We start from the raw sequence: 26,182 nt of genomic DNA, 5'->3' as shown, positions 1-26,182 counted from the left end.
GATTCCTCAGATCTTGAAGTAATTCATGTTTAAAGGGGCAACACAGTAACTCAATGGTTAGCACTGCTGCCTCACAGCACCAGGGACCCAGGTTCGATTCCAGCCTCAGGCAACTGTCTGTCTGGAGTTTGCATGTTCTCCCCATGTCTGCGTGGGTTTCTTCCACAATCTAAAGAAGTGCAGCTTAGGTGAATTGGCCAAGCTGAATTGCCCTGGTGTTCAGCGATGTGTGGGTTAGGTGCATTGGTCAGGGGTAAATGTAGAGTAATAGGGTAGGGTATTTCGGAGGTTTGGTGTGGACTTGTTGGGCCGAAGAGCCTGTTTCCACACTGTAGGGCTTCTATGATTCTATGAAACAAGATCTGGACAATATCCAGGCTTCCTCTGACAAGTGGCAAACAATATTCATGCCACACAAATGCCAGGCATTGACCATCTCCAATAAGAGATAATCCTACTACAACCCCTTGACATTTAATGGTGTTACCATCACTGAATCCCTCACTATTAGCATCCTGGGGTTACTATTGACTAGAAACTTAACTGGAGTCACCACATAAACACACTGGCTATAAGAACAGGTCAGAGGCTTGGAATACTGTGGCGAGTAATTCACCTCCTGACACCCCAAAGCCTGTCCATCATTTACATGGCACAAGTCAGGACTGTGATGGAATATTCCCAACTTGCCTGGATGAGTGCAGCTCCAACAACAGTCAGGAAGCTTGACACCATCCAGGACAAAGTACCCTGCTTGATTGGCACCATATCCACTCCTTCCATCACCAATCCTCGGGAAGCAGCAAGGTGCTATCTACAAGTTGCACTGCAGAAATTCACCAAAGATCCAACACCTTTCAAAATCCACGACCACTTCCAACCTGAAGGATTAGGGCAGCAGATATATGGGAACATCACCCCCTGCAAGTTCCTCTCCAAGCCACTCACAACCCTGACTTGGATATATATGGCTGTTCATTTACTGTCACTACGTCAAAATCCTGGAATTCCATCCCTAATACATTGTGGATCAACCTGTACCAGATGGACTGCAGCAGTTCAAGAATACAGCTCACGACCACCTTCTCAATGGCAACTAGGGACAGTCAATAAGTGCTGGCCCAGATCTCACAACAAACAAAACATCGGGAATCTCATTTTTACAATCACACCATATTTACCCAATCACATACTGTTGCCTATATTTTTCAAGGGCAAAAAATATTCAGCCTAAAACATTTATAACCTTTTAATAAATTCACTTTCTTGCAGCTAGGGCTTTGGCAAAGCCTATCTACTAAAGCCTGGTGAATCAAGTTTAGTTTGTTTGCTTCAAAGTTTTGTCTGCCCCTGAATTCTAAAAGTCAGTGGGAGGTAGCTCCTCAAATACCTAAAAAATATTTAACCTAAAATATTTCAAATCACAGATCAAGCATTATGGGGAGAAGGCAGGAGAGTTGGGCTGAGAAACATGGCAGCCATGGGTCGAATGGCCAAATTCTGCTCCAAAATCTTATGATCTTATGGTCTATCAATGCCGTCAGTTCCTTTGTCCAAATTGTTAATGTTTAATGTGAATAGTTCTGGTCCAAACACTGACCCCTGGTCACCAGCTGCCATCCTGAAAAAGACCACTTCAGCCCCACTCTCTGCCTTTTGACAGTCAGCTAATTCTCGATCCTTGCCAATACCTTACCCCTAACACCATAGACTCTTAGCTTATTTAGCAACCTTCCAAGTATTCAGTAATCTCATCCTTAATAATGGAGTCTACAATCTTACCAATGACCAAGGTCAGCTAACTGGACTATCATTTTCTGTCTTCTACTTCCCTGCCTTCTTAAACATGGGTGTTACATTATCCAATTTCCAATCCTCTAGGACCCTCCCTGACTCCTGTCATTCCTGAAAGATCACCACCAATGACTTTACATTCTCCTCAGCTATCTCCATCAGACCTGTGGAGGGGGTGGGGTTAGTCCATCTGGCCTGGACCATATGTTAGACCATATCTCCACCTGATCCGGTTGATTTATTCTCCTTCAAACCTTTCAGCTTCCCCAGCACCTTCTCCTGAGTGATAGCGATTACACACATTTTCACCCCGACACTCTTGAAGTTCTGCATGCTGCTGGTATCTTCCAGTATGAAAATTGATGGAAAGTATCCACTAAATTCCTCCACCATTTCTTTGATCCCCGTTACTACCTCTCCAACCTCATTTTCCAGTGGTCCAGTCTGCATTCTTGGCTCTCTCTCACCTTTTCTATTTGTAAAAAAAAAAACTCTTGCATTCATCATTAATTTTCCTGGCTCACTGGCCTTCATATTTCATCTTCTCCCCGCCTTATTGCTTTTTTAGATCTTCTTTGCTAGTTTTTAAAGGCTTCCCAATCTCTTGCTTCCTACTAATCTTAACCACATTGTATGCTTTTTCATTTGCTTTTATGCTGTCTCTGACTACCCTTGTCAGCTACAATTGCCTCATCCTCCCTTCAGTACATTTCTTCTTCCTTGGGATGAATTTCTGGTGTGCCTCCCGAATTACCCCCCATCGCTGATCCATTATCTTCCCTGCTACGCTCCCTTTCCAATCAACTCTGGTCAACTCCTCCCTCGTTTGTAGTTACTTTTACTCAATGGTAATACTGTTACATCTGATTCCAGTTTCTCCCTCTCAAACTGCAGGGTGAATTCTATGATATTATGGTTATTGCCCATAGGGGTTCCTTCACATTAAAGCCTCCTATATGAGTCCGTCTCATTACACATCAGGAGAAAGTGAGAACTGCAGATGCTTGAAATCAGAGTTGGGAGTCTGGTGTTGGAAAAGCACAGCAGGTCAGGCAGCGTTGGAGGAGCAAGAGAATTTACGTTTCAGGCAAGAGGCCTTCTTCAGGAATGAGGCTTGTAGGTTGGGGAGCTGAGAGATAAATGGGAGAGGGAGTGGGGTTGGGGGAAGGTAGCTGGCAATGCGATAAGTAGATGAAGGTGAGGGAGAAGTTGATAAGTTGGAGAGGAGGGTGGAATGGATGGATAGGAAGGACAATGGACAGGTAAAGAGGGCCGTGCTGAGAGGGAGGCTTGGGACTGGGTTAATGTGGAGGCTGGGAAAGTGTGGAAACTGGTGAAATTCACATTAATCCCGTGTGATTGCAGGGTCCCAAGGTGGAAGATGAGACATTCTTCCTCCAGGCATTGGGTGGCTAGGGTTTGGCGATGGAGGAGGCTCAGGACCTGCATGTCTTTGGAGGAGTGGGAGGGGGAGTTGAAGTGTTCAGCCACAGGGCAATGAGGTTGGTTGGTGTGGGTGTCCCAGAGATGTTCTCTGAAATGATCCATAAGTTGGCGTCCTGTCTCCCCGATGTAGAGGAGATCACATCGGGTGCAATGGATACAGTAGATGACATTGGTGGAGGTACAGGTAAACATCTGTTGGATGTGGAAGACCTTGGACAGAGGTGAGGGGGGAGGTGTGGGCACAGGCTTTGCACTTCTTGCAGTGGCAGGGGAATGTGCTGGGAGGGGGGTGAGGGCTGGTGGGGGGCGTGGATCCGGCAAGGGAGTCACAGAGGGAGTGGTCTCTGTGGAATGCAGGTAGGAGTGGTGAGGGAAATATAATGCTCGTGATGGGATCCCCTTCCTGGACCTCTCCATCTCCATCTCTGATGACCGACTAACCATGGACATCTACTGCAAACCCACCAACTCCTGTATACCTGGACAAACCTCCTCCCACCCTGCCTCCTGTAAAAATGCCATCTCTTATTCCCAATTCCTCTGCTTCCACCGCATCTGTTCCCAGGCTGACCAATTCCATCACAGAAAATCCCAGATAGCCTCCTTCTTCAAGACCGCAATTCCCCTTCCCATGTGGTCAATGATGCCCTCCAGCATCTACTCCACTTCCCACACCTCCATCCTTGATCCCCACCCCTCCCAATGCAACAAGGACAGAACCTTCCACCCCACCAACTTCCACATACATTGCATCATCCTCTGCTACTTCCGCCACCTATAAGCAGACCCCACCACTTGGGATATATTTCCCTCCCCACCCCTATCAGCATTCCAGAGAGATCACTCCCAATGCGACTCGCTTATCAGATCTATGCCCCCCCCTCCACCCCACCAGCCCTCATCCTACTCCTGGCACCTTCCCCTACCACCGCAGGAAGTGCAAAATCTGCACCCACACCTCCCCCCTCACCTCTGTCCAAGGCCTGAAAGGATCCTTCCACATCCAACAGAAATTTACCTGCACCTCCATAAATGTCATCTACTCTATCCATTGCACCCGATGTGATCTCCTCTACATCGGGGAGACAGGACGCCAATTTGCGGATCGTTTCAAGGAACATCTCTGGGACACCCACACCAACCAACCCACTGCCCTGTGGCTGAACGCTTCAACTCCCCTCACACTCAACCAAGGACACGCAGGTCCTGGACCTCCAACCTATCACCTTCTCCCCACCTTCATCTACCAATTGTATTCTCAGCTACCTTCCCCCTCCCCCCCAACCCCCTCCCATTTATCTCTCAGCTCCCCCCCAATCCCGGCCCACAAACCTCATTCCTGATGAAGGGCTTATGCTTGAAACATGGATTCTCCTGCTCCTCGGATGCTGCCTGACCTGCTGTGCTTTTCCAGTACCGCACTCTTGATTCATTACACATCCACTAACTCCAGAACCGTTCGCCCAGTGAGCTCTACCACAAGCTTCTCCAAAAAGCTATGTCATAGAAATTCCACAAATTCCTTTTCTTCGGATCAACAACCAACCTTATTTTCCTGGTCCACCAGGATTATTATAATAGTACCTTTTCTATCTCTTGATTTATTTTCTATCCCACATCCTGACTATTGCTAGGAGACCTGAACACAACTCCCATTAGGGTCTTTTTTCCTTTGCGGTTCCTCAACTCTACCGTACAGATTCTACACCTTCTGACTCTAAATTGATTTCATTTCTTACCAACAAGGCCATTCCAGCTCTCTCTGCCCACCTACTTGTCATACAGTCATAGAGATATACAGCAAAGAATCAGACCCTTCGGTCCAACTTGTCCATGACGAGCAGATATCCCAACCTAATTTAGTCCCATTTGCCACTTGTCCCATATCCCTCTGGAATGAGCTGCCAGAGGAAGTGGTGGAGGCTGGATTTAGAAGGCTTCTGGATGGGTATATGAATCCTTTCAATAGGATGCGTAGCCTTGGATATTTAGTTCCTAGCCCTGATCCCATTGCAGCCATGACTCTGTGATACCCACAGCATCGTACCTGCCAACTTCATCTGTGCTTCAAGATCATTTACCTTGCTTCACATAGTTCATGTGTTTAAGTACAACATCCTCAGTACTGTGCTGACTGCCCCTTTTCTCATAGCTGTCCCCTTGTCTGCTGTGCCTGAAGTTAGATTTCTGAGCTTTTCCAGATTCTCTGTCTTATTTGCTTGCTCTTGAACGAAGAAAGGATAGGATCTTCAATGGAAAGAAAGGTAGGCTGTTGATGAGACATGAGACACCTTGGGAACTGGATGTAGATTTGCTCGCTGAGCTGGAAGGTTCGTTTTCAGACGTTTCGTCACCATACTAGGTAACATAATCAGTGAAGCACTGGTGGTATGGCTCGCTTTCTATTTATGTGTTTTGGTTTCTTTGGGTTGGTAATGTCATTTCCTGCGGTGATGTCATTTCCGGTCATGCCATACCACCAGTGCTTCATCCAGAGGCTCACTGATGATGTTACCCAGTATGGTGACGAAACATCTGAAAATGAACCTTTTAGCTCAGTGAGCAAACCTACATCCAGAATCTGAGCTACAAGTCTTCTCAAAACTTGGAAAGACCTTGGGATCTTAGGAAAATGGTATTTATCTTTTTATCAATGAGCATGATAGAGATCAGGTCTATGCTGATTGAATAACCGGACAGAAAGAAAACTAAAGCTTATAGACATAAGGACTTGCAATGTGAGGGAAGTAGAATAGAATCATCTGCCAAAGTTTGGATGAGGTTAGCTGATAATTCAAAGGGCATTAGTGAAATGGAAGAAGAATGGGGTATAGAATAGAATCCTGGAGAAGTACCGAATTCATAGAAAACAGGCAGAATAAGTTAATTAATTACAACGTATAAATGGAGCAAGTTGAGTGAGGCATATAGCTGGCAAGAGGCCATCTGCTAAGGCAGAGACATATGACACAATGATAGATGATACAGAGAAACATAATATAGTCAGCAAGTTCACCAGTGGAATTGCGATGCCATACATTATCTTGGAGATCACAAATTAGGTTAACAGTTACAAGGTGATAATTTATTTTGAAGCTAATGGAGGTAGCAAAGAATCGAATAGGAGAATTAGTTGCCTTTCTGGAGAGAGCTGAGATTGAGAGACCTGGGAGGTGATTAGATTGGAGTAATCTCTACAAAAGGGAGCTATTTGTGGATCCACTGGCTTTTTATAGTTCTTGCAAATTCTGAAAAGTGAAATTTGCATTGAGGGAGAACAATCTGGAAATTTTTGAAACACTACTATCCTATGCCAACAGATGGGGATATTTCTCATCTTGTTCCTAGCATTGAACAAAGTACTGAAATTTTAAACAGAAACAGAAACTAAGTCAAACACACAGTAGTTTCATTACATCTGAAATCAGAAAGATATAAGTTGATGTTTTTAATGGCATCCTCTATCTGATCCTTTGTTTAAAAAAATCTTGAAATTAATTAAATTGTTGGCTGTGTTTTTTGATGCATCAGAATCAAATACAGCAGATGAGGTTAATTGAACCATTTTCAGAGCCACAATATTAGTGACCAGTGATGTGAATTCAATTTCTATAATTACATATTTGGAAGTACTTTTGAAATAAATGGCTTCATAATTCAATCCTCTTCATTAGTTGACAAATTGAGATTGAGTCAGAAAATATGGTTCAGTGTAAATCATTTACTGTTGCTGAAATGGTTTATACTTTGAAGTTGACAAATTTACATGTGAAATTGAGTTTGTAACAAAGTGGTACCTTAAGCAACGCTATTCTAGGAAAACGTTTGTAATTGTGTTACTGCACTATCACTGACTGTTTAGCATTCTTTGCTGCTTATCTATAGTCTAAATGAATGTAGGCTTAGTATCTGGCTCTAATTCCCCACAAATATTCCATTTATATGGGACCCCCAATTTATGGAAGTCAGACTTACGCATGATTGTACTTATGAACGCAATCCCATCCAGGGGAAATAATTTTAAATATCTGACACATGAACGCTTTCTACCCTTATGAATGGCTACTTTGTATTGTCCTGTAATGTGTGCCGACTTGTTTACAAATCGGCTCACGAATGGACTCAAGAATGGAACCCGTTCACAATCCGAGGACTACCTGTATTTATGTTTATAGTTTATAACAGGACCTCCAGCAGCAGGTGGCAGTGCTGAAGGAGGATAGCTACAGATTCTCATTGGAAAGGAAAGAGCATCTTTGGTGGAGAGAGGGTTGGTGGGAAAGAAAAGAACACAGAAAAGGAATTCCTCAGCTCATTGTAAGCCACGAGGTGTTGTCACTTTCATTCACAAGATCCCATTCCCTGCACATGGAATCAATAGAATAAAGAACAATGCAACACAAAAGCAGGCCTTTTGGCCTACCAAGACTACACCAACACATGATGCCTTTCCAAACTAAAAACATTTTTGCCTCCATGTTGGCTGTATCCCTCTATTCCCTCCCTAAACATGTATATGTCAAGATGCTCTTAAATGTTGCTGCTGTTTTGACATCCACCACCTCCTCTGGCAGTGCATTCCAGGCACTTACTACCCTCTGTGTTAAAAACCTGCCTCTCACATCTTATTTAAACTTACCCCCTTTTACCTTAAACCATAGTAATTGACATTTCTACCCCAGGAAAAAGACTCAGACTATCCATTCTATCCATGCCTCTTATAATTTTATAAACTTTCTCTCAGGTTGCCTCTCAACCTTCGACATTCAAGTGAAACCAAAACCAAGTTTGTTCAATCTCTCCTCATAATTAATACTCTCCAAACCAGGAACACCTTCGTAAATCATTTCTGTACCCTCTCAAAGCCTTCATGACCTTCTGGTAGTGTGGCAACCAGAACCATACACAATATTCCAAATGTGGCTGAACTAAAGTTCTATACAGCTTCAACATGACTTGCCAATTTTTTATGCTGATGAAGGCAAGCATGATATATGCCTTCTTGACCACCTTATCCACTTGTGTTGCCACTTTCAGGAAACAGTGGACCTATACTCCTAGATCCCTCTGCATATTGATGCTACTGGGGGTTCTGCCATTGTATAGTTCCCTCTTGCATTAGTCTTTCCAAAATGCATCACCTTACATGTGGCAAAATTAAACTTCATCAGGCTAAAGATTTAGCCTATCTATATCCTGCAATCGTCTGGCAATCCTTCTCAAGCTCCACCAATCTTTCTGTTGTCCACAATAGTTCCGCATTTATCCTTAATTTCTCTTCATTTTTGCAATGACCTGTTGCCAGTGGAATAAAGAATCCCTTCTTCATGATCTTTGGGTCTTCCATATGTTCAAATGTCACGTTGCAATCCATTAATGATTGGCAGGACTATCTCATTCACATTTTTGAAAAATGTTGATAAACATGTTTTTATACCACCTTTGCTGCTCACTGTCCTTAAAAGAATTAATTAGGTGGCCTCTGCACCTTTTTAGGTTTTGTGTTACAAGTTGCAAGTGCATGTTGTCTCTGATCAGGTGATTAACTTGATATCATCTTAAAACTGTTTTAAAGGGGGAGGTTTGACGACTGTATATTTGTGCTTCTCATTTAGCCTTAACGCCTAAACTCCACATCATTAAGAACCCAGAGCACATCACAGTAGCATCGGGAAAAACAGCCACCATGCACTGCGCAATTCAGGGATTCCATTGGTCAAATGTCACATGGTTCAAAAACAACAAGCCTTTAAATGGCATCATGAAATACGATGACAGCCAACACATTTTAATGTTACGGTAAATAAGCATTTAACACTTTCTGCTATAGCACAGTTATTACACAGTGCAGAATTACAAAATTAACTGTAATTTCCTGCTTTGCCTCCTGTGGAATGGATTTACTCAATTGTAACCAGACATCTTTGATTTTAGAATAAAAGTTATATCCTTTTCAATACTTACTGTGTTCATACTTGGTAAACTAAAACTATTGTCACAGCAGAAATAGATGTGTATAGTTATGTTGTTTTGAGAAAAGTGTATGAAGAGCATGAACCAACTTTCTAAGGATACACCTCTAGTGTGCCCCTGAGTTTTGTTTTCGGAGATCTGAGTGTTGATAGATACGCAAATATTTAACTTTTGAAACTCAGAAAACAGTTACACCACTAGAAACAGGAAATAGGGAAATGCATCAAACGTTCTGAATTTGAATTAGATTACCTACAGTGTGGAAACAGGCCCTTCGGCCCAACAAGTCCACACCGACCCGCCGAAGCGTAACCCACCCAGACCCATTTCTTCTACATTTACCCCTTACCTAACACTACGGGCAATTTAGCATAGCCAATTCACCTACACATTTTTGGACTGTGGGAGGAAACCGGAGCACCCGGAGGAAACCCACGCAGTCACGGGGAGAATGTGCAAACTCCACACAGTCTCTGGCGCTGTGAGGCTGCAGTGCTAACCACTGTGCCACCGTGCCGCCCACTAGTTCTGGTACTATCTACATGGATATTTTAAATTTGAACTCCAATCAGGGCCTATCAAGTGATCTAATTCCACAGAGCTGGTGTTCAATTGATCAAGAAAAAGGTCGATTTCTAGGGGTTTTGACGAGTTCTGTTTTCTGTCAAACTAGAAGTTTGAGATTGTGTCATACTCCATATGTGTAAGAACAGTTTCACCAAACTGCTAGCATTGAACAGAAATGTCTCAACAATGGGAGTAAAGTGGAGCCATGATTCTGCTCATGCAAAACATAACCCAGTACAGTGATCCCATTTACATTTGAAACCGGAATGATTCCAGTAACATTTATTCACCAATGATACTGCTGATAGGGTTCAATGTTTAAAGCATTAAAGGGCACCACATAATAATAATGTTTAATAATCCACCTTGACAGAGGGAACGATAGTTAGTGAAAACATCACATATGATTCATGAACATTGGTATTGCTCAGGTCACAAGCATCACTTGGCTTGCAAACTCTTAACAAAACTGCTCAAGAAAGACAAGCCTTGTTTGGACAGTTTGTTGCTAGTTGGTTCTGAGACGATGAATATCTTATGGGCTCTTTCTGATGTTGTGTTTTACAGGAATGTGTCCTTTGAAGATGAAGGCTTCTGTCACTGTGAAGAGAACATTAGAAATGAAATAGTAACCTCACAGGCAGCATATCTCCTGCCTGCTGGTAAAACCAACTCAGCAGACTATAAGTTAAAAGGAAAAGTCAATAATCAGACCTTAAAAATGTGTGATTGGATTTTACAAAGTTGTAATATTGTTGGTTGTCAGGTTAGGTGAATTGGCAATGCTAAAATTGCCTGTAGTGTTAGGTGAAGTGGTAAATGTAGAGGGATGTGTCTGAGTGGGTTGCTCTTCGGAGGGTCAGTGTGGACTTGTTGGGCCGAAGGGCCTGTTTCCACACTGTAAGTAAGCTAAAATCTAAATCTAAAGTCACTTCTTCTAGCTTGCTACTCTGTTCCCTTCTGAAAATGAGCACCAAGTAACTTGTTCCCCTTTATATTTTATAATGAGAAAACCAGTTTCAAATGAACTTAATCAGAAAAATAACTTGATGGAAAGAATAAAATACTCTAGTAAGACCTGGGTTTTGTAACATTGATAGTCAAATTCGGCCAGTAATTTTGCCATAAAATACTTGTATTTAAAACACATGGATTATGTCAGCATGGAGTTTGAATGTACGGTAATTTCCCTACTCATCTCGGACCATTGTTTCTGTTTTAGACACTTGGGAACATAGCCAAACTCACCCTAAAAAAATCCTCCATCAGGCAATAATTGGCAGCTCCACCTTGCACCAGAGCACAGATGCAGCTAGATTCCCTCAAGCTGGCAATATAATGTGGCTCCAGAGGCCAGTAGCACTTTGTGTATTCAAAAGTGTACAATCACATTTGGCATAACTTTCGAAACAAAAAATAGCAAAAGAATGCTGAAGGTTCCTTTTATAAAAATATATGAGAAATGGCTGAGAATCAACAAGAGAAATAGCAGATTTTCCTTTACATTTTTAGCTGTGCTGAGAAAGGCTTCAAAAAACCTATTTAAATGGCAAATAGAAATGAGTATTCTGGGCATAAGCAGGTGAATATTTAATAAATCCAAATGATATTCCATTTTAATGGATGTTGAGCCTTTTAAGTTTGGTGGACAGAGTAACATTATATGAATGCTTTAAACATCTGTTGGTTGTATCAATAGTCATTTCAAGGCTTGTAGTCATGAAAGAATTGCAAGGACTAGCTTAGCATTTGGACAAAACTTAAACTTTAGGGAGAGGGACTGATTCACCCTGAAGATTCCATTACTCACCTAACTCATATCTTCATACTGTCTGCACTCAATGTCAAAGGAAGAAGTGTGGTATGATCTCTGTAGAGACCAATACTTTTCAAAAGATATTTGACTTTCCAGTGACTGACTGGAAGCATGTCGTGATACGCATTAACGTTTTAAGACTTTTACTGTAACTACCAAGTTAAAAGCAACAATGACTAACCAGTATTCAGGAGCAAGATTTTACATTAAAATAGAGAAAAGATCCCCAAAGTGACTTTTACCACAACCAAAAATCATCAATCATGTGACTGTTTAGATGGTTAGTTAGATTCATGTCCATCAGGCATATGATGCAGCAGTAATGAATTATAAATTAATTTAAAAATTAAGACAATGTTTATTTGCGCTATATAACAACAGCAAATAAAGTAAGTCTCCCATCAATAGCATTTTAGCTGTGACATCTGGCATTTTCTTTACTGTTTTTGTTTATTAGCCCTATCTGCTGTCACTCACTGACCCTTCCTGCCATACTTTTATTATCATTACCTTTATAGCTACATTGATCTATTGCCATGTCATTTCCCTTTAATCTACTCAATTGTCCCCTAAATGATACCCCTCATTTAAAGCCCTGCCTACTTCCCTACTTCTATGCCTTGCTAGAAAACTGGCCCAGCAGTGGTGTCTGTACTTGCCAGCAGCACTGACTGCAATGTTGAGAAATACAGTTTCCAAAAATATTGGCCTCTTAGATCCATATTTGCAATTTGGAATCAATGAGTTATGATTGTAGCTAGGATATTCCTAGCTTCATGGATTTTAGCATGAAATCAAGACAGATCCCTGTAAGAGGGCTGATCAAAGGGATGTTATTTCCCGGCAAAGCCTATAAAGAGTTGTTTGGCCAGATCTGCAAATCCAGGAGGAATATGATTAATGATGTTTAAACTTAATTGTGGCATAAGCCAGAACTACTGCTGAATGGTTATGTGTTGGTGCTAACAGTAAAATTGATGTATTCCAGTCACAACCTGCATTATTATACATTTATTTGTCTACATTTTTCAGTTAAACCTCAATGTTATATTCTCATACTGTAACTATACCCTTGTAAGAATAGTGACTCCTTGTATTCTTCTGGTTTTGCATCTACCATTCAATCAGCTTTAACTGCAGAGAAACCCTCACTCCAACCAAGCTAACATCTCAAATTACAGGCACAGGAAGTGGCAGAATATATCGAAAGGGAAGATAAAAGACACATATTTGTTTTTTTTGCATGGATGTATCACTGTCACGGTCAGCATTTGTTGCCCATACCAAATGATCCCATTGAAGCTTTTATGAAATGCAGCAGACAATGTGGTGTAGGTACATCCGCAGAACAATAGGGAGAGGGCTCCAGGGTTTTGAATGAACGACATTCCTGACCTCAGGATGTCCCAAAGCACAAATAAAACCGAAGAGTTACTACTGGAAGTGTAATCCATATTGTAATATGCAGAGACACAGCAATATATTTGGGTACGGCAATGACCAACTAATTTATTACTGATTTTTGTTGAGTGGAGGGGCACATTCCAAAACTAGAGGGCATAGCTTTAAGGTGAGTGGAGGAAGACTTAGAAAGGACCTGAGGGGTAACTTTTTCACATAGAGGGTGTTGAATGTATGGAACTGCCAGAGGAAGTGGTGGAGGCTGGTACAGTTACAACATTTAAAAGGCATCTAGATGGGTATATGAATAGGAAAGATTTAGAGGGATATGGGCCAAGTGCTGGTAAATGGGACTAGATCAGTTTGGGATTCTAGTCGGTGAGGATTGAAGGGTCTAATTCTGTGCTGTATGACTTGGTGACTCTACATGTTAAATGCTGTCGAGGTCTCTTGAAGAACTCATTTGCTGTTTACAAATGTGCTATGATACCTTTCATTTTCTTCGGAAATTAGGCAGAGTTTGTTGTGTTATCCAGATGATGGTGCAATCTTCCTATTATTCTGTGTAAGGTATCAGCTTGGATTGTGTGCAAAAATCTCTCATCTGGGGTTTAAACGCATGGTTAAAATGGAGGCTGACTTGATTTGCACTTTAGTCCAATTACCCTCCATTCTCTAAATGCTTTTTTACTCAAAGTCCAACTTGGCATTCAGTGCTTGGAATAGATCTTGTGTGCTGTGTAAAATGGCTGATAGGGGATAAATTTTGGCTTTTTGTAGTAAAATTGCACACAGCCTATGGGATTGCACAGAGAGGTACATTAGTAAAATGAAAGATGGAGTTTTGTATTCCAGTAGCAATAGCCTCTGCATTAATACAAATAGGTTCCAACAGCCAACCAAGAGGAATTTATTTTCAGTACACAGTGTCTGTGGGTGACACAGGAACTGATTTCACCGAATAATGCAGTCTGTGGGTTTGATACACTGTACCATATTAAGGGGAGAGTTAATTTTGGGGCACTGAGCTCCTCTATTTGAAGAAAAAAAACCACAACGATTTTTCTTACTTTTCAGTCACACAAATGATAGTCTCCTTCACAACTGAACTTACTGTTCAAAATGGTTCCTTTGCTGCTCTGACCTGCACAGCCACTGGGGATAGTGTCATTGTTTATTCATGGTATTAGAACGTCATTTAATTAAAAACTCTGAAGGAAGACACAGGAATAAAGATAAGCTCTTATATGATCATATTTCTTCAAATTTGTTCTGACAATCAATAATTAATTTAAAGTATTTGTAATCTCTGTAACTAAATGATATTTTAACTTGATGGAGTGAAGCCATTCTCTTTACAACATGGGTGCCACTGGCCGGGCCATCATTTATTACCTGACCCAAGATGCCCTTGAGAAAGTGGTGGTGAGATGCCTTTTTTGAACCACTGCAGTCCACCTGCCATTAGGGAAGGAATTCCAGGATGTTGACTCGGTGACAGTGAAGAAACCTCGATATATTTCCAGGATGGCTTGGAGGGGAACTTGCAGGTGGTGGTGTTCCCATGTATATGCTGTCTTTGTCCTTCTAGATGGAAGTGGTCATGGGCTTGGAAGCTGCTGTCTGAGGATCTTTGGTGAACTTCTGCAGTGCATCTTGTAGAAAGTACACAGTGCTGTTACTGAGTGAGTGGTGGAGGGAGTGGATGTTTGTGAGTGTAGTGCTAGTCAAGTGGGCCTCTTTTTGTCCTGGATGGTATCAAACTTCTTGAGTGTTGTTGGAGCTGTACCCATCCAGGCAATTGGGGAGTATTCCAATGCGCTGCTGACTTGTGCCTTGTAGATGATGGACAGGCTTTGAGGATTCAGGAGGTGAGTTACTTGCTGCAGTGTTCCAAGCCTCTGTGTTTATATGATGAGTCCAGTTGAGTGTCTGGCCAATGGTAACCCTAGGATATTGATAGTGTTTGAACGTCAATGGGCAATGGTTAGAATGTCTCTTATTGGAGGTGGTCAATGCCTGGCATTTATGTGGCACGAATGTTACTTGCCACTTTTCAGCCCAAGCCTTAATGTTGTCCAGATCTTGTTGCATTTGACCATGGATTGCATCTATATCTGAGGAGTTGAAGAATATTGTGCAATTAACAGTGAAAATCCCCACTTCTGACCTTATGATGGAGGAAAGATTGTTGATGAAGCAGCTGAAGACGGTTGAGCCTAGGACACCTCCCTGAGGAATTTCTGCAGAGATGTCTGGGAGTTGACATGACTGACCTCCAACAACTATACCCACTTTGTTATTTGCCAGGTTTGACTCCAACCAGTGGAGAGTTTGTCCCATTGATTCCAGATTTGCTAGGGCTCCTTAATGCAACACTCAGTTGAATGCAGTCTTAATGTCAAGGGCTGTCACTCTCGCCTCACCTCTGGAATTCAACTCTTTTAACCATGTTTGAACCAGTGCCGTAGTGTTATCTGCTGACTCATGATAAGAATTGTTCTTTTTGCTCCTTTTAATTCCCTTTCTGCATTTTCCATAAGATATCTTTTAGTGGTGAATGCATGATATCGATAAGAAAAAAATTGAAAGGAAGTTAAAAGAAGAGTTAACATACCTCAGGGATTACTTGACTGGTGAGTGAGCAGGAAAGAGTACAATTTGGAAAGCACCAACCCTTTCTGCTGATCACCAACAGTGCTGTTTATTAGCAATGAGATATTACCCATGCAGAAACACAAGCTTCACTCTGACATAGGCTAAATTAATGTATTACATAGAATCCTACAGTGCAGAAAAAGGACATCTGGCCCATCAAGTCAGCCCAACCCAGGCCCTCACCCTATCTATACATTTACCATTGATAATCAACCCAGCCTGCACATCCCTGGACACTATGGGGTAATTTAACATGGCCAATCCATCTAACTACACACCTTTAGACTGTGGGAGGAAACTAGAGCATCCAGAGGAATGCCACGCAGACGCAGGGAGAATATTCAAAGTCCACCCAGACAGTTGTCCAAAGCTGGAATTGAACCCAGGTCCTTGGCACAGTGAGGTAGCAGTACTAACCACCAAGTCACTGTGCCATACATGTCTTATACAAATCTTATTTCTTCTCTCTGTCTTACCTGAAGCTGTTAACTGTGGTTGCTTTACAGCTTCTTAGGTGCTCTTCACTCTCTGGTACCTGGACTGTTTACCAGCCTGATATGTGAGCCCAGATTACTCATCCTAACCCGATTCTGTTTGTGGTCAATATCATGGACATTTCAATATCAGTAACTAGGATAAAACCAGGAGAGAACTTCTCTTTCTCTGCCCTGGCTTGTTGCTTATGGGCAGTTGAGATCAATTCATTGAGCATTGACCCATGATGGAACTTTTTATATTGTTGCTCAATTAGAGTCATAGAGATGTACAGCATGGAAACAGACCCTTTAGTCCAACTCGTCCATGCTGGCCAGATACCCTAACCTAATCTAGTCCCATTTGCCAGCACTTGCCCCATATCTCTCCAAACCCTTCCTATTCATATACCTAACCAGGTGCCTTTTAAATGCTGTAATTGTACCAGCCTTCATCACTTCCTCTGGCAGCTCATTCCATTCACGCACCACCCTCTGCATGAAAACGTTGCCCCTTAGCTCCCTTTTATATCTTTCCCCTCTCACTCTAAACCCATGCCCTCTAGTTCTGGACTTCCTCACCCCAGGGAAGAGACTTTGTCTATATCTCCTATCCATGCCCCTCTAGAAGGTCATCCCTTAGTCTCTGACATTCCAGGGAAAACAGCCCGAGCCTATTTAGACTCTCCCTTTTGCTCAAATCCTCCAAGCCTGGCAACATCCTTGTAAATCTCTTCTGAACACTTTCAAGTTTCACAACATCCTTCTGATAGGAAGGAGACCAGAATTGCACGCGATATTCCAACAGTGGCCGAACCAATTGTTTGCTGCTTTAATTGTACTGTGAGATGTTATACATTTCAGATAGAAATGGAGCCCGTGCAAACTGGAATTAGAAATGGTTATTTGAAAAGTGTTGGAATGATGGAATGTTTACTTCACAGAGATAGATTCGTCAAACCTGTGCCAATGTTTTATTTCATGGAAGCCATCTGGATTTATTCTTCACCCCAATTCAGTCACTGTAGTCTTCACTCAGTGTTCCAGCCAAGAATTTTAAATCATGCCTCTTAATTGCCTTGGGAAGCGGAAATGCAGGGAGACTGTTGCTATGGCAACACTCCCTCTGCCATGTCACATCATGAAGGTTGCAAGCTGCAGTTCGGAATCTTGTAACTCTAATGGACATTCCTGGCTGAGGTTGTGATTCAGCTTATTTGGGTTCCAGCTATATTCAAAGCCTCTGGAGAAATTGGCAGGGTTTAGCTGAGGAACATTAGTCCTAGTACAAACATAAAGTGGCTGCATGTTAACGAGCAGTAATAAGTGCACCACAATAGAAATAGTTAAGTTAAAACCATTTTCAGTCCAATTTTTAAATCGTTGAGTTCCATTCATTTTCAGATTCAGTGGGTGTCCTGCAATCGCATCCTTAAAAACATTACCTCTAGATCTCGCTGAAAGGAATGTACAAGAGCAGCCCTGGAAAGAAGAGCCTTCGATTCTTGTTCTTTTCCTTTGATGGGAAGATGGAGGGCAAACCTCTGTGTGGGTGGAGTAGAAATTTGGCCCCACTTCTGAACTTAGTGTTTCTCAGATGTCATATGTTACAGGACCACTGCCTACCCAAGGAATTCCCAGAACGATAAAACAAAAGGTTGCTATAGTTATCGACTGACATTCTTTCTGCTAAACCTTACCTTATAGGACACCAGATGTTGCTGATTCCTAGGGTTAATCTGACTGATGAAGGCTTATATCATTGTGTGGCTTCAAGCACACTGGGACAAGATGAAAGGACTGGAAGATTAAAAGTGCATGGTACTGCTACAGCTTTATAATCTCTTGATTTTTGACACTACATTTTTATATTCTGTTTATTCTTGTCCCCTAATTGACACTTTTTTTATATTTCTAATTTTAGCTCATATTCTGTTATGCCTTTCTGTTCTCTATTTCTTACTGTTCCCACATTGTGTCTTACAATGTTGCTCCATCTTTTTAACTTTTCCCTTTTTATTTCTCTGTATCCCATCTCTCACTGTCTGTGCCCAATGCCTTCAAGCTCTTTGCATTATATTCTTCACCTTTCTGTCATCTTCATCTTTTGGCTCCCATTCCCCCATCACTTCTTGTATTCTTTATTCTGGTTTTCTTTCATCTGCTGCTCTTGCTGCAGTCCCGCCTAGTATTCTGTTCCTCAATGCCTCAACGCAGGTTCGTCATGGATTGGAATTTACGCTGTTCTGTGATGTGTCTGGAATTCCAAAGCCTAATGTCTTCTGGTTCTTCAAGAACAGGCCTTTAATTGCCAGTAATCAGCCTAACGTTCTCACAGAGAATGGAATACTTAAAATAAGAAAGGCAATGCAAAGTTTTGAAGGTATGTACCAATCTGGTATTTTTAAATGGATAGTGATTTTTTAAAATTCACTCGCAGCACATGGGCATCGCTGACTGGGCCAACATTTATTGCCCATCCTCAGTTGCCCTTCAGAAGGTGGTGGTGAGCTGCCTTCTTGAACTGCTGCAGTCCATGTGCTGTCGATAGACCCATGTTGTCATTAGGGAGGAAGTACCAGGATTCTAAACCAACAATTCTGCAGATCTAAAACATTATTTCTACTTTAACTGCACTGCCCTTCTGTGAAATGTGTTTTCCATAAGACAATAAGACCATATGACATAGGAGTGAAAGTAAGGCCATTCGGCCAATCAAGTCCACTTGCCATTTAATCATGGCTGATGGGCATTTCAATTCCACTTACCCACACTTTCCCTGTAGCCCTTAATTCCTTGTGAGATCAAGAATTTATCAATCTCTGTCTTGAAGACATTTAACGTCCCGGCCTTCACTGCGTTCCGTGGCAATGAATTCCACAAGCTTTCAAATCCTGAAGTCTACACAATGAGTGTTTATGCAGGAATTTAAAACAGTAACATATAGTTAATGATGACTTGTGGTGGTGTTATCCCTGGGATAATAATCCAGAGACACAGGCTAAACTGGATGATAGACCATAAAACCATTAAATGGCTGTCCAGTGGATGCAGCACAAGATATAAACAATAAGGATAAATGGGTGAGTAAGATTGTGTACACAAAGTTGCTTTGTTTACAGCAATGTTTAAAACTCAGTGCACATTGCAAATGAGATGGATAGTATGAGTCAGAAAACTTACTGACTTGGCAAATCCACTTCAATAGTTAGAAGCAATTTTTGCTCTAGGAAGGTGGGGCACAAGTGAGTCAGACTGTTAATCCTGGAAGCAAATCAAAGTAATGTCTTGCATGTGTGAGTGCTGAAACTGATTGGTTAGAAGTCCCAACTCAGTTCCCTGTGACTGTTGATGTACGAATAGTTTGCTCCTCTAGCTTTTCCCTCTCCCTCATCACTCCACTCACCCCCACCATGCCCTAGTGTCTCACTAACCTACTATCATGCTCTTTTTATGCCCACTCACCGAGTTTGCCTTATGCACAGAATCATTGAGCCACATTATAACAATGATCAGTCTTGAATTCTAAGGGAAAAAGAATGCCCATTCATAAATCTGATTTAAAATATAATTATTGCCCTTACAAACTCATTGAAATGTCAATCAGCTAAACTTCAACCTATCAAAGCAGAGAACCTGCTGAAATAATCCAAGTCTCAGAGTCTAGCTAAACATTCATAATGAGGCTATCTGGAAAACTGGTATCAAAGAGACGAATGGCCAGAGATCTGTTTCTGCAAATTGAAGGTTCAGGAAGGAGTCTTGGGGCAGGGAAGCCAGGAAAGGAGAATGGAGGCCCTGGAGTGGGCATAAGACCTTTTACATGTATCTTTCAAAACCAGGCAATGGTTCAGGATTGGTACCATGAACAATGTGTTCTCCAGAACAGGGCGAACGTGATGCTGACCCTGCCAAGGAACTAGCCAGAATGGGAGAGCTGTGTGTAGGATCACTGCTTGCACTTTATCCCATGGCAGTGAAAATTACTGGTGGCAGGGATAGGGGTGGTGGAACTCCCAGAGGCAGGTTCCGCCTGCTAATTTTAAATGCCTGCAGCCTGACCTTGAGAATCATGGCTATTATGTAACTATTCTAACTGTGCCATCAGACTGCAAGTTTCTCTTTCTTGAATTAAAAATGGGTGATATGGCGGAACCATATAGAAGAATAGAAAATAGGAATAGGAGTAGGCCATTCGGTCCTTCAGTGCTGCTCCATAATTTGATATGATCATGGTTGACCATCCAACTCAGTACCCTGTGCCTGCTTTAGCACCAATTCTACAATGTGAAATAGTGTATTGTGTGATATTTATGATGCATTCCATTATTACACTTATTCAACTCTGTTAATTATAAGTTATTAAACATTTGAAAGGAATATTACTTCAAAGGAGAGAGCCCTCTGTAGCATTTGCTTTAGTTGAGTCTCGATCCATCTGCCAGTGGGTTGATGGTCAACATTAGTTGTGTTAATATAACCTGGTTATTTATTTCAGGTATTTATGAATGTGAAGCTGTGAATGAAGCAGGGTCAGCAAAAAGATCTGTAGCTGTATATATTGAAGGTAAGTTTTCTTTAAACTCCATCTATATTGTGTTTTAAAAGTATTGATGAGCTCTCCCCTTCCATCCTTTCCCTATCTCACAGGACCAAATATATCTTGTTCCCAGTGCTGTTGATCAATGAAGTGGGAGTTGTGACCGACTTAATTTTGGTAAGGGGAGATCAGGCAAAAATTACACCCATTGGCTTTTGGTGTTTGGGAGTAATAGTGGATCATCCAATGAGCTGTGATCTGGTCCAAATAGATTATAATGCATCCACTGCAAGGTAACAGCTCTCTATGTGTAACATCATGGTTAAACACTAGATGGACCCAACAAATTCTTATACCTCAAAGAGTTGTATGTTTGACCTTGTTCCATACCCATCTTAAGAGACATGGCAATAGTCAGGAACGTGAGATGTGCTTATCAAAATATCTAGTGACATTTATGAGCAGGTATCTAGGCTCAAATAAATGAAACACTACAAGTAGGAAACTCATCGAATGGGATTGGTTGCCTGTTTTTAAATTGTTTTACAGGATGTGGGTCAGCATTTATTACCCATCTGTACTTGCCTTGGAAAAGGTGGTAGTGATCTGCTTTCTTGAACCAGTACAGTCCATGGGAATGAGGTATACCCACGGTGCTGTTAGGAAGGCAGTTCCAGGATTTTAATCCAGTCTGAAGGAAGAGAGAGATAATTCAAAATCAGGAGGGGAACTTTAAGGTGCTGGTGCTGCCATGCATCTGCTGCCCTTGTCCTTCTACCTCGATCACAGGTTTGGAGGGTACTATTAGAGTCATAGAGTCAGAGATGTGCAACATGGAAACAGACCCTTTGGTCCAAACCATCCATGCCGACCAGATATCCCAACCCAATTTAGTCACACCTGCCAGCACCCAGCCTATATCCCTCCAAACCCTTCCTATTCATCTACCCATCCAAATGCCTCTTAAATGTTGCAATTGTACCAGCCTCCACCACATCCTCTGGCAGCTCATTCCATACACGTACCGTTCTCTGTGTGAAAAAGTTGCCCCTTAGATCTCTTTTATATCTTTCCCCTCTCACCCTAAACCTATGCCCTCTAGTTCTGGACTCCTCAACCCCAGGGAAAAGACTTGGCCTATTTATCCTATCCATGCCCCATATAATTTTGTAAACCTCTATAAGGTCACCCCTCAGCCTCCGATGCTCCAGGGAAAACAGCCCAGCCTGTTCAGCCTCAATGTGGGTGAATTACTGGAAAAGTTGCCCAAAACGTCGATTCTCCTGCTCCTTGGATGCTGCCGGACCTGCTGCGCTTTTCTAGCAACACATTTTCAGCTCTGATCTGCAGCACCTGCAGTCCTCACTTTCTCCTCGTTGGTGAATTACTGCCTTGCATCTTGTAGAGATGCTGCCACTGACATCAATAGTAGGAGGAGTGAATGATGAGATGGTGACCCGGATGCCAATCAAGTGAGATACTTTGACCTGAATGGTCAGTGTTTTTGACCCTGCACTCATTCAGACAAGTTGGGGAGTATCCCATCATACTCATGATTTGTGCCTTGTGGATTGTAGGCAGGTTTGAGGGGTCAGGAGGTGAGTTACTCACTGAAGAATTCCCAGAGTCTGACTTGCTGTTGCAGCCACAGTATTTAAATTCTAGTCCAGTTCATGTTCTGGTCAATGGAAACCCCCAGGATGTTGCTAATGGGGGACTCAGTAATGGTAATGCTATTGGATGTCAATGATTAGATTCCCTCTTGTTGAAATAGGCCTACTTTGTACTCTATTCAATATTACCTTCCATTGCCTTCAATGAAAAGAAAAGTTTAGAGAACAAAGTGGGAAATTGACCAATTAGTTGAAAGTGACCCCAGTTTGTGTTCAAATATTTCAGTGGGTCTTGAACCTGTAACTGAAATGCTAACAATATTAATGAGGTAAAATAAGAGGACACAGTTCGATTCACATTCTAACAGTCCTTGTTGATTTATTGTGCGTGGGGTATTGATATTGACAAATGGAGTTGAAATTCAACCTTCTCTGTCAATTACAGTACAGAATGCGCTGCAAAATGCTATCATTTTCTTTCTTCAACCTTTGCTGGTTTCCAGTGTCTGAAGGAGCCCTGGTGATTTATGCAAATAAATATATGCACCCACAAACACTGGCACTGTAAGCACCAAGATTGAGTTTCTAATGTTGAATCCTTGAAATCAACAAAAAGACCATGATCACACTGTTGTAGAAAGTTCCCTTACACTTAAGAAAATGTTTTACGTTATGATGCAAACAGTTCAGGATTTTCATTCCAGTCCTTCTGATTCTTTATGATTTGCTCATTCTGTTGTCAGTGAAAGCCAACTGACAGAAATTTTAATGTTTTCCCATATCATGAAGCAACCACAATCCAAATTTCCAATCTTCAGGCATGTTATCTAATTAACTACTGCCCCATTTTGTTATTCTTGCTTAAAATCAATAGAGTACAATAGCAATTACAAATGAGGATTGAATTTTCCAATGCATGACTCTAGAACAGAGGATGAAAAAGATTGGCCTTTTCAAATCAATAGACTCAAAAATTAGAGAAGGATATGGAATAGAAGGAAGCCATTCAGTCTAAGGCCTGTGTCAAGCCTGTTAGAGTTAGTTAATTAGTGACGTTCCTCCATTCTTTATCCCAGTGCTGCATCAGCTTTAAGCCGCACATGATAGCCATAATATGATGTGGCTGTGCCTCTGACAGGGTGATTGTCACCAGAAAAGTGCATTGGATATAGATTTCAGCTCTATTGCTAACCCATGCTCCAATCTGTCGGGCTCCTAGATTTGGACCAGAGCCTTACAAACGTACTCTTGTATATAACCCAGAATTTATAAAAATGGTGGGATAGAAACTCTGAAATTATATTAGTTTTTCTCCGAGTTTGATGAAGTAACTTCGGCTTCTAGGCTGGATTCCAACTTTGACTGATACACGCTGCTGCACATGTCTTGAAACAAAACAATTCCAGACCGGAACTGAAGCAGTTCCTGCACGTGCATCATGAATCAACAAGAAACGTATGTCACCCCTGGACCCGCGGGACTACAGTCACTTGTTCTAAACACTGCCAGGTTGTTCACACAAAAGTTTATTTGTTCATTGGATTGATGGGAGTTAGCATAGCAGTCAGAAATGTAATTGATTAAATGGAATGCTCATTACATTATAGATGCTTTCGTTTCTGGTTTCAATTAATATTTTTAAAAACTTTTAAAAACTATTTCCCTGATTCCTCGAAGTTGTGATTTTAAGTTTGAGTTTTGAGTTTATTGTTTAATTACTAAATAGACAACATTAATAGGTTTAAAAATGTATAAAGAGGAAATGAAAACCTTTAGCCTTGAATTTTCTGTTTGGTTAAAATCCAGCAGACTCCCTATTGAACCAATGGAAAACTATAAGTGAAAATGTTTTGTTTGTTCCATTTTTAATGTTCATTGTTTTCATGAGCTAGTCGTTTGTTTCGTTGCTGGGAGTGAGACAATACTGCAATGTAATAGCTACCATCATTTGCGAATGCAGTCATAATTGCTAGTCCAAAATCAATGCTTGTGCATTGGGTTCTTCCTAAGCGGAGATAGTGTCTTAGTGATAAAGCCACTGAACTTGTAATACAGAGTGCCAGGTTAATATTCTGAGACTTTGGGCTAGACATTTTTATAAAAAGGCTACAAGTAATGTGGGAAGTGGAAACATTCACTGTGCTCTTCTGAGATTGGCTTTAGGCATTTTGAGATATTAGAGATGAAGGAACTCTTTATGTTATATCTTGTCAGTCTAATGTCAAAATGGAAAGGGATTCACTCCTGAAACCTCATGGACCTTCCCTGTATTGACACAGAAAACAAAATGGCTATTAATATTTTCTAAAGCTAACTTTTTAAAAATCCGGACACACCCAGACACCATTACAAATAATACAGGTTTTTCCTCACAAATAATTTGTTCCCTTAAAGATGGTGACAAGATCCACCTGCTTCAAGTAATGAGGAATTAAATTTAATGGCGTTTACACTCAGTACAGGGTTAAACCCATTTAATTATAATTTAAGACCCACAAATCCAAGGACTGATGTATTCAGTGAAAAGAAACTTATGCTCCTGGATTCAATTCTAAATCCTAGATCCTAGGACTTCAGCCATAGCATGTGGAAAATTGTTATAAAAGTGTACCAGAAGGTACCATTGGCCGGGAGTTTGTGGTTGGAGGATGACAAATTGTCAATATTTGCCATTGCTGAGTAGAACTAACAATGATCTAGAATTAAACAGAGGAATTAAGGTGCAGCAGTCACTACTGCCCTGCTGTTCCAAAGTGTATACTGTTGGAATCTTCCCACTTGCAATCAGCATGGACTCAATAGGTTGACATGAATTCAAACTTTTTGTGCGCTGTTGCTATAAATATCAAAGATAAGTTAAAATCTAATTTATTGAGATATAATTGTTCTTAAGAGAATATTAAGTCATAAGTATTGCTGAACATTTGTTCTGAGGTTGAAAACCTAATTTTTACAAGTGTGGAACTACATTCTGTCTGAATATTTGACAAGGTATAATTTAAGTAACAACATTTTTTTTTCTTAAAACCTGATTTTGATATTTCAGCCTCTACCTTAATCCGTTCATCAATCACTTTCTGTAAAATGATTTAAACTTACATCGTATTGCTTCTCTCGGACAATTCTCCAGTCTGGATAAGTCTGCCTGATTCCTGTATTGCTCTTAGGCTCCACAGCTGGCTCCATCTTCAAAGTTTCATTTGAATAAGATAAGCTATGTGTATAGAACTACTCAATCCTTGATAACCATGATTTGGAGGTGCCAGTGTTGGACTGGGATGGACAAAGTTAATTTTTTGCTTAATCTTTATGCATTGCTTTTTTGATGGCAGCCTTTTTTTCGCTGTTGACCACAAAATCTGTGACAATTAGGTGAAACAGATATAATCAAGTAATAACTTAATATAGTATTATAACTACTTCCATCCACTTTGTCATGCTTTCATTAGAAATGAACATGAAATGTTGAATTTCAGCTGGTGAAATGGACATTCTCTGAAATGTTTGAATATGAAGCCATGCTGACTAAAACTGACTGCTTATGTTTGGCTTCACTGTCATTTCTTAATAGGTTGTTGTTAGGGTTTTAAATTGCAGTCGTAAATTAAATAGAGGGAATGTAAATATTTCAAAAGATTTAAATTTGTAAGAAAGAAAGTGGGATTATGTCAGATAGAATGTTCTGCTCTTAAACTTTCCCTTTAAGAAAGGATAACTTGACTGTTTTCAGTGAACTAACTGCATCAATAGATTGCAAAGTGAGCAAACAAAAATGACCGTCAGTTTTTACAGAAATATTTATATTCACTTTATCGCTCACAATTCTGAAAGCTTGGCTTCAATTTATACGAGCTTAAATGGTTTTCCCTTGTTTGGGAATTTATTGCTGAAAGCTCATGTT

The 26,182-nt window shown here is 41.1% G+C and overlaps 1 protein-coding gene across 1 annotated transcript in view; it reads left to right on the top strand.

Annotated features, from left to right (window-relative positions):
• LOC122564812 (uncharacterized) overlaps positions 1–26,182 on the top strand; it is a 107,387-nt gene that overhangs the window by 42,852 nt on the left and 38,353 nt on the right. Inside the window, exons 6-10 of the mRNA XM_043720095.2 lie at positions 8,856–9,039; positions 10,348–10,442; positions 17,836–17,949; positions 18,053–18,511; positions 20,627–20,695. Coding sequence (XP_043576030.2) covers positions 8,856–9,039; positions 10,348–10,442; positions 17,836–17,949; positions 18,053–18,511; positions 20,627–20,695 — 921 coding nt within the window. The remainder of the gene's footprint in view (positions 1–8,855; positions 9,040–10,347; positions 10,443–17,835; positions 17,950–18,052; positions 18,512–20,626; positions 20,696–26,182) is intronic.

This window comes from Chiloscyllium plagiosum, unplaced genomic scaffold (genome assembly GCF_037043375.1).
Source record: "Chiloscyllium plagiosum isolate Xiang-an unplaced genomic scaffold, Cpla_swu_hap1 HiC_scaffold_21, whole genome shotgun sequence".
Classification (NCBI taxonomy): Eukaryota; Metazoa; Chordata; class Chondrichthyes; order Orectolobiformes; family Hemiscylliidae; genus Chiloscyllium; species Chiloscyllium plagiosum.
Note: the sequence above shows the minus strand (reverse complement) of the source record. Positions and strands in the feature narration are given on the sequence as shown.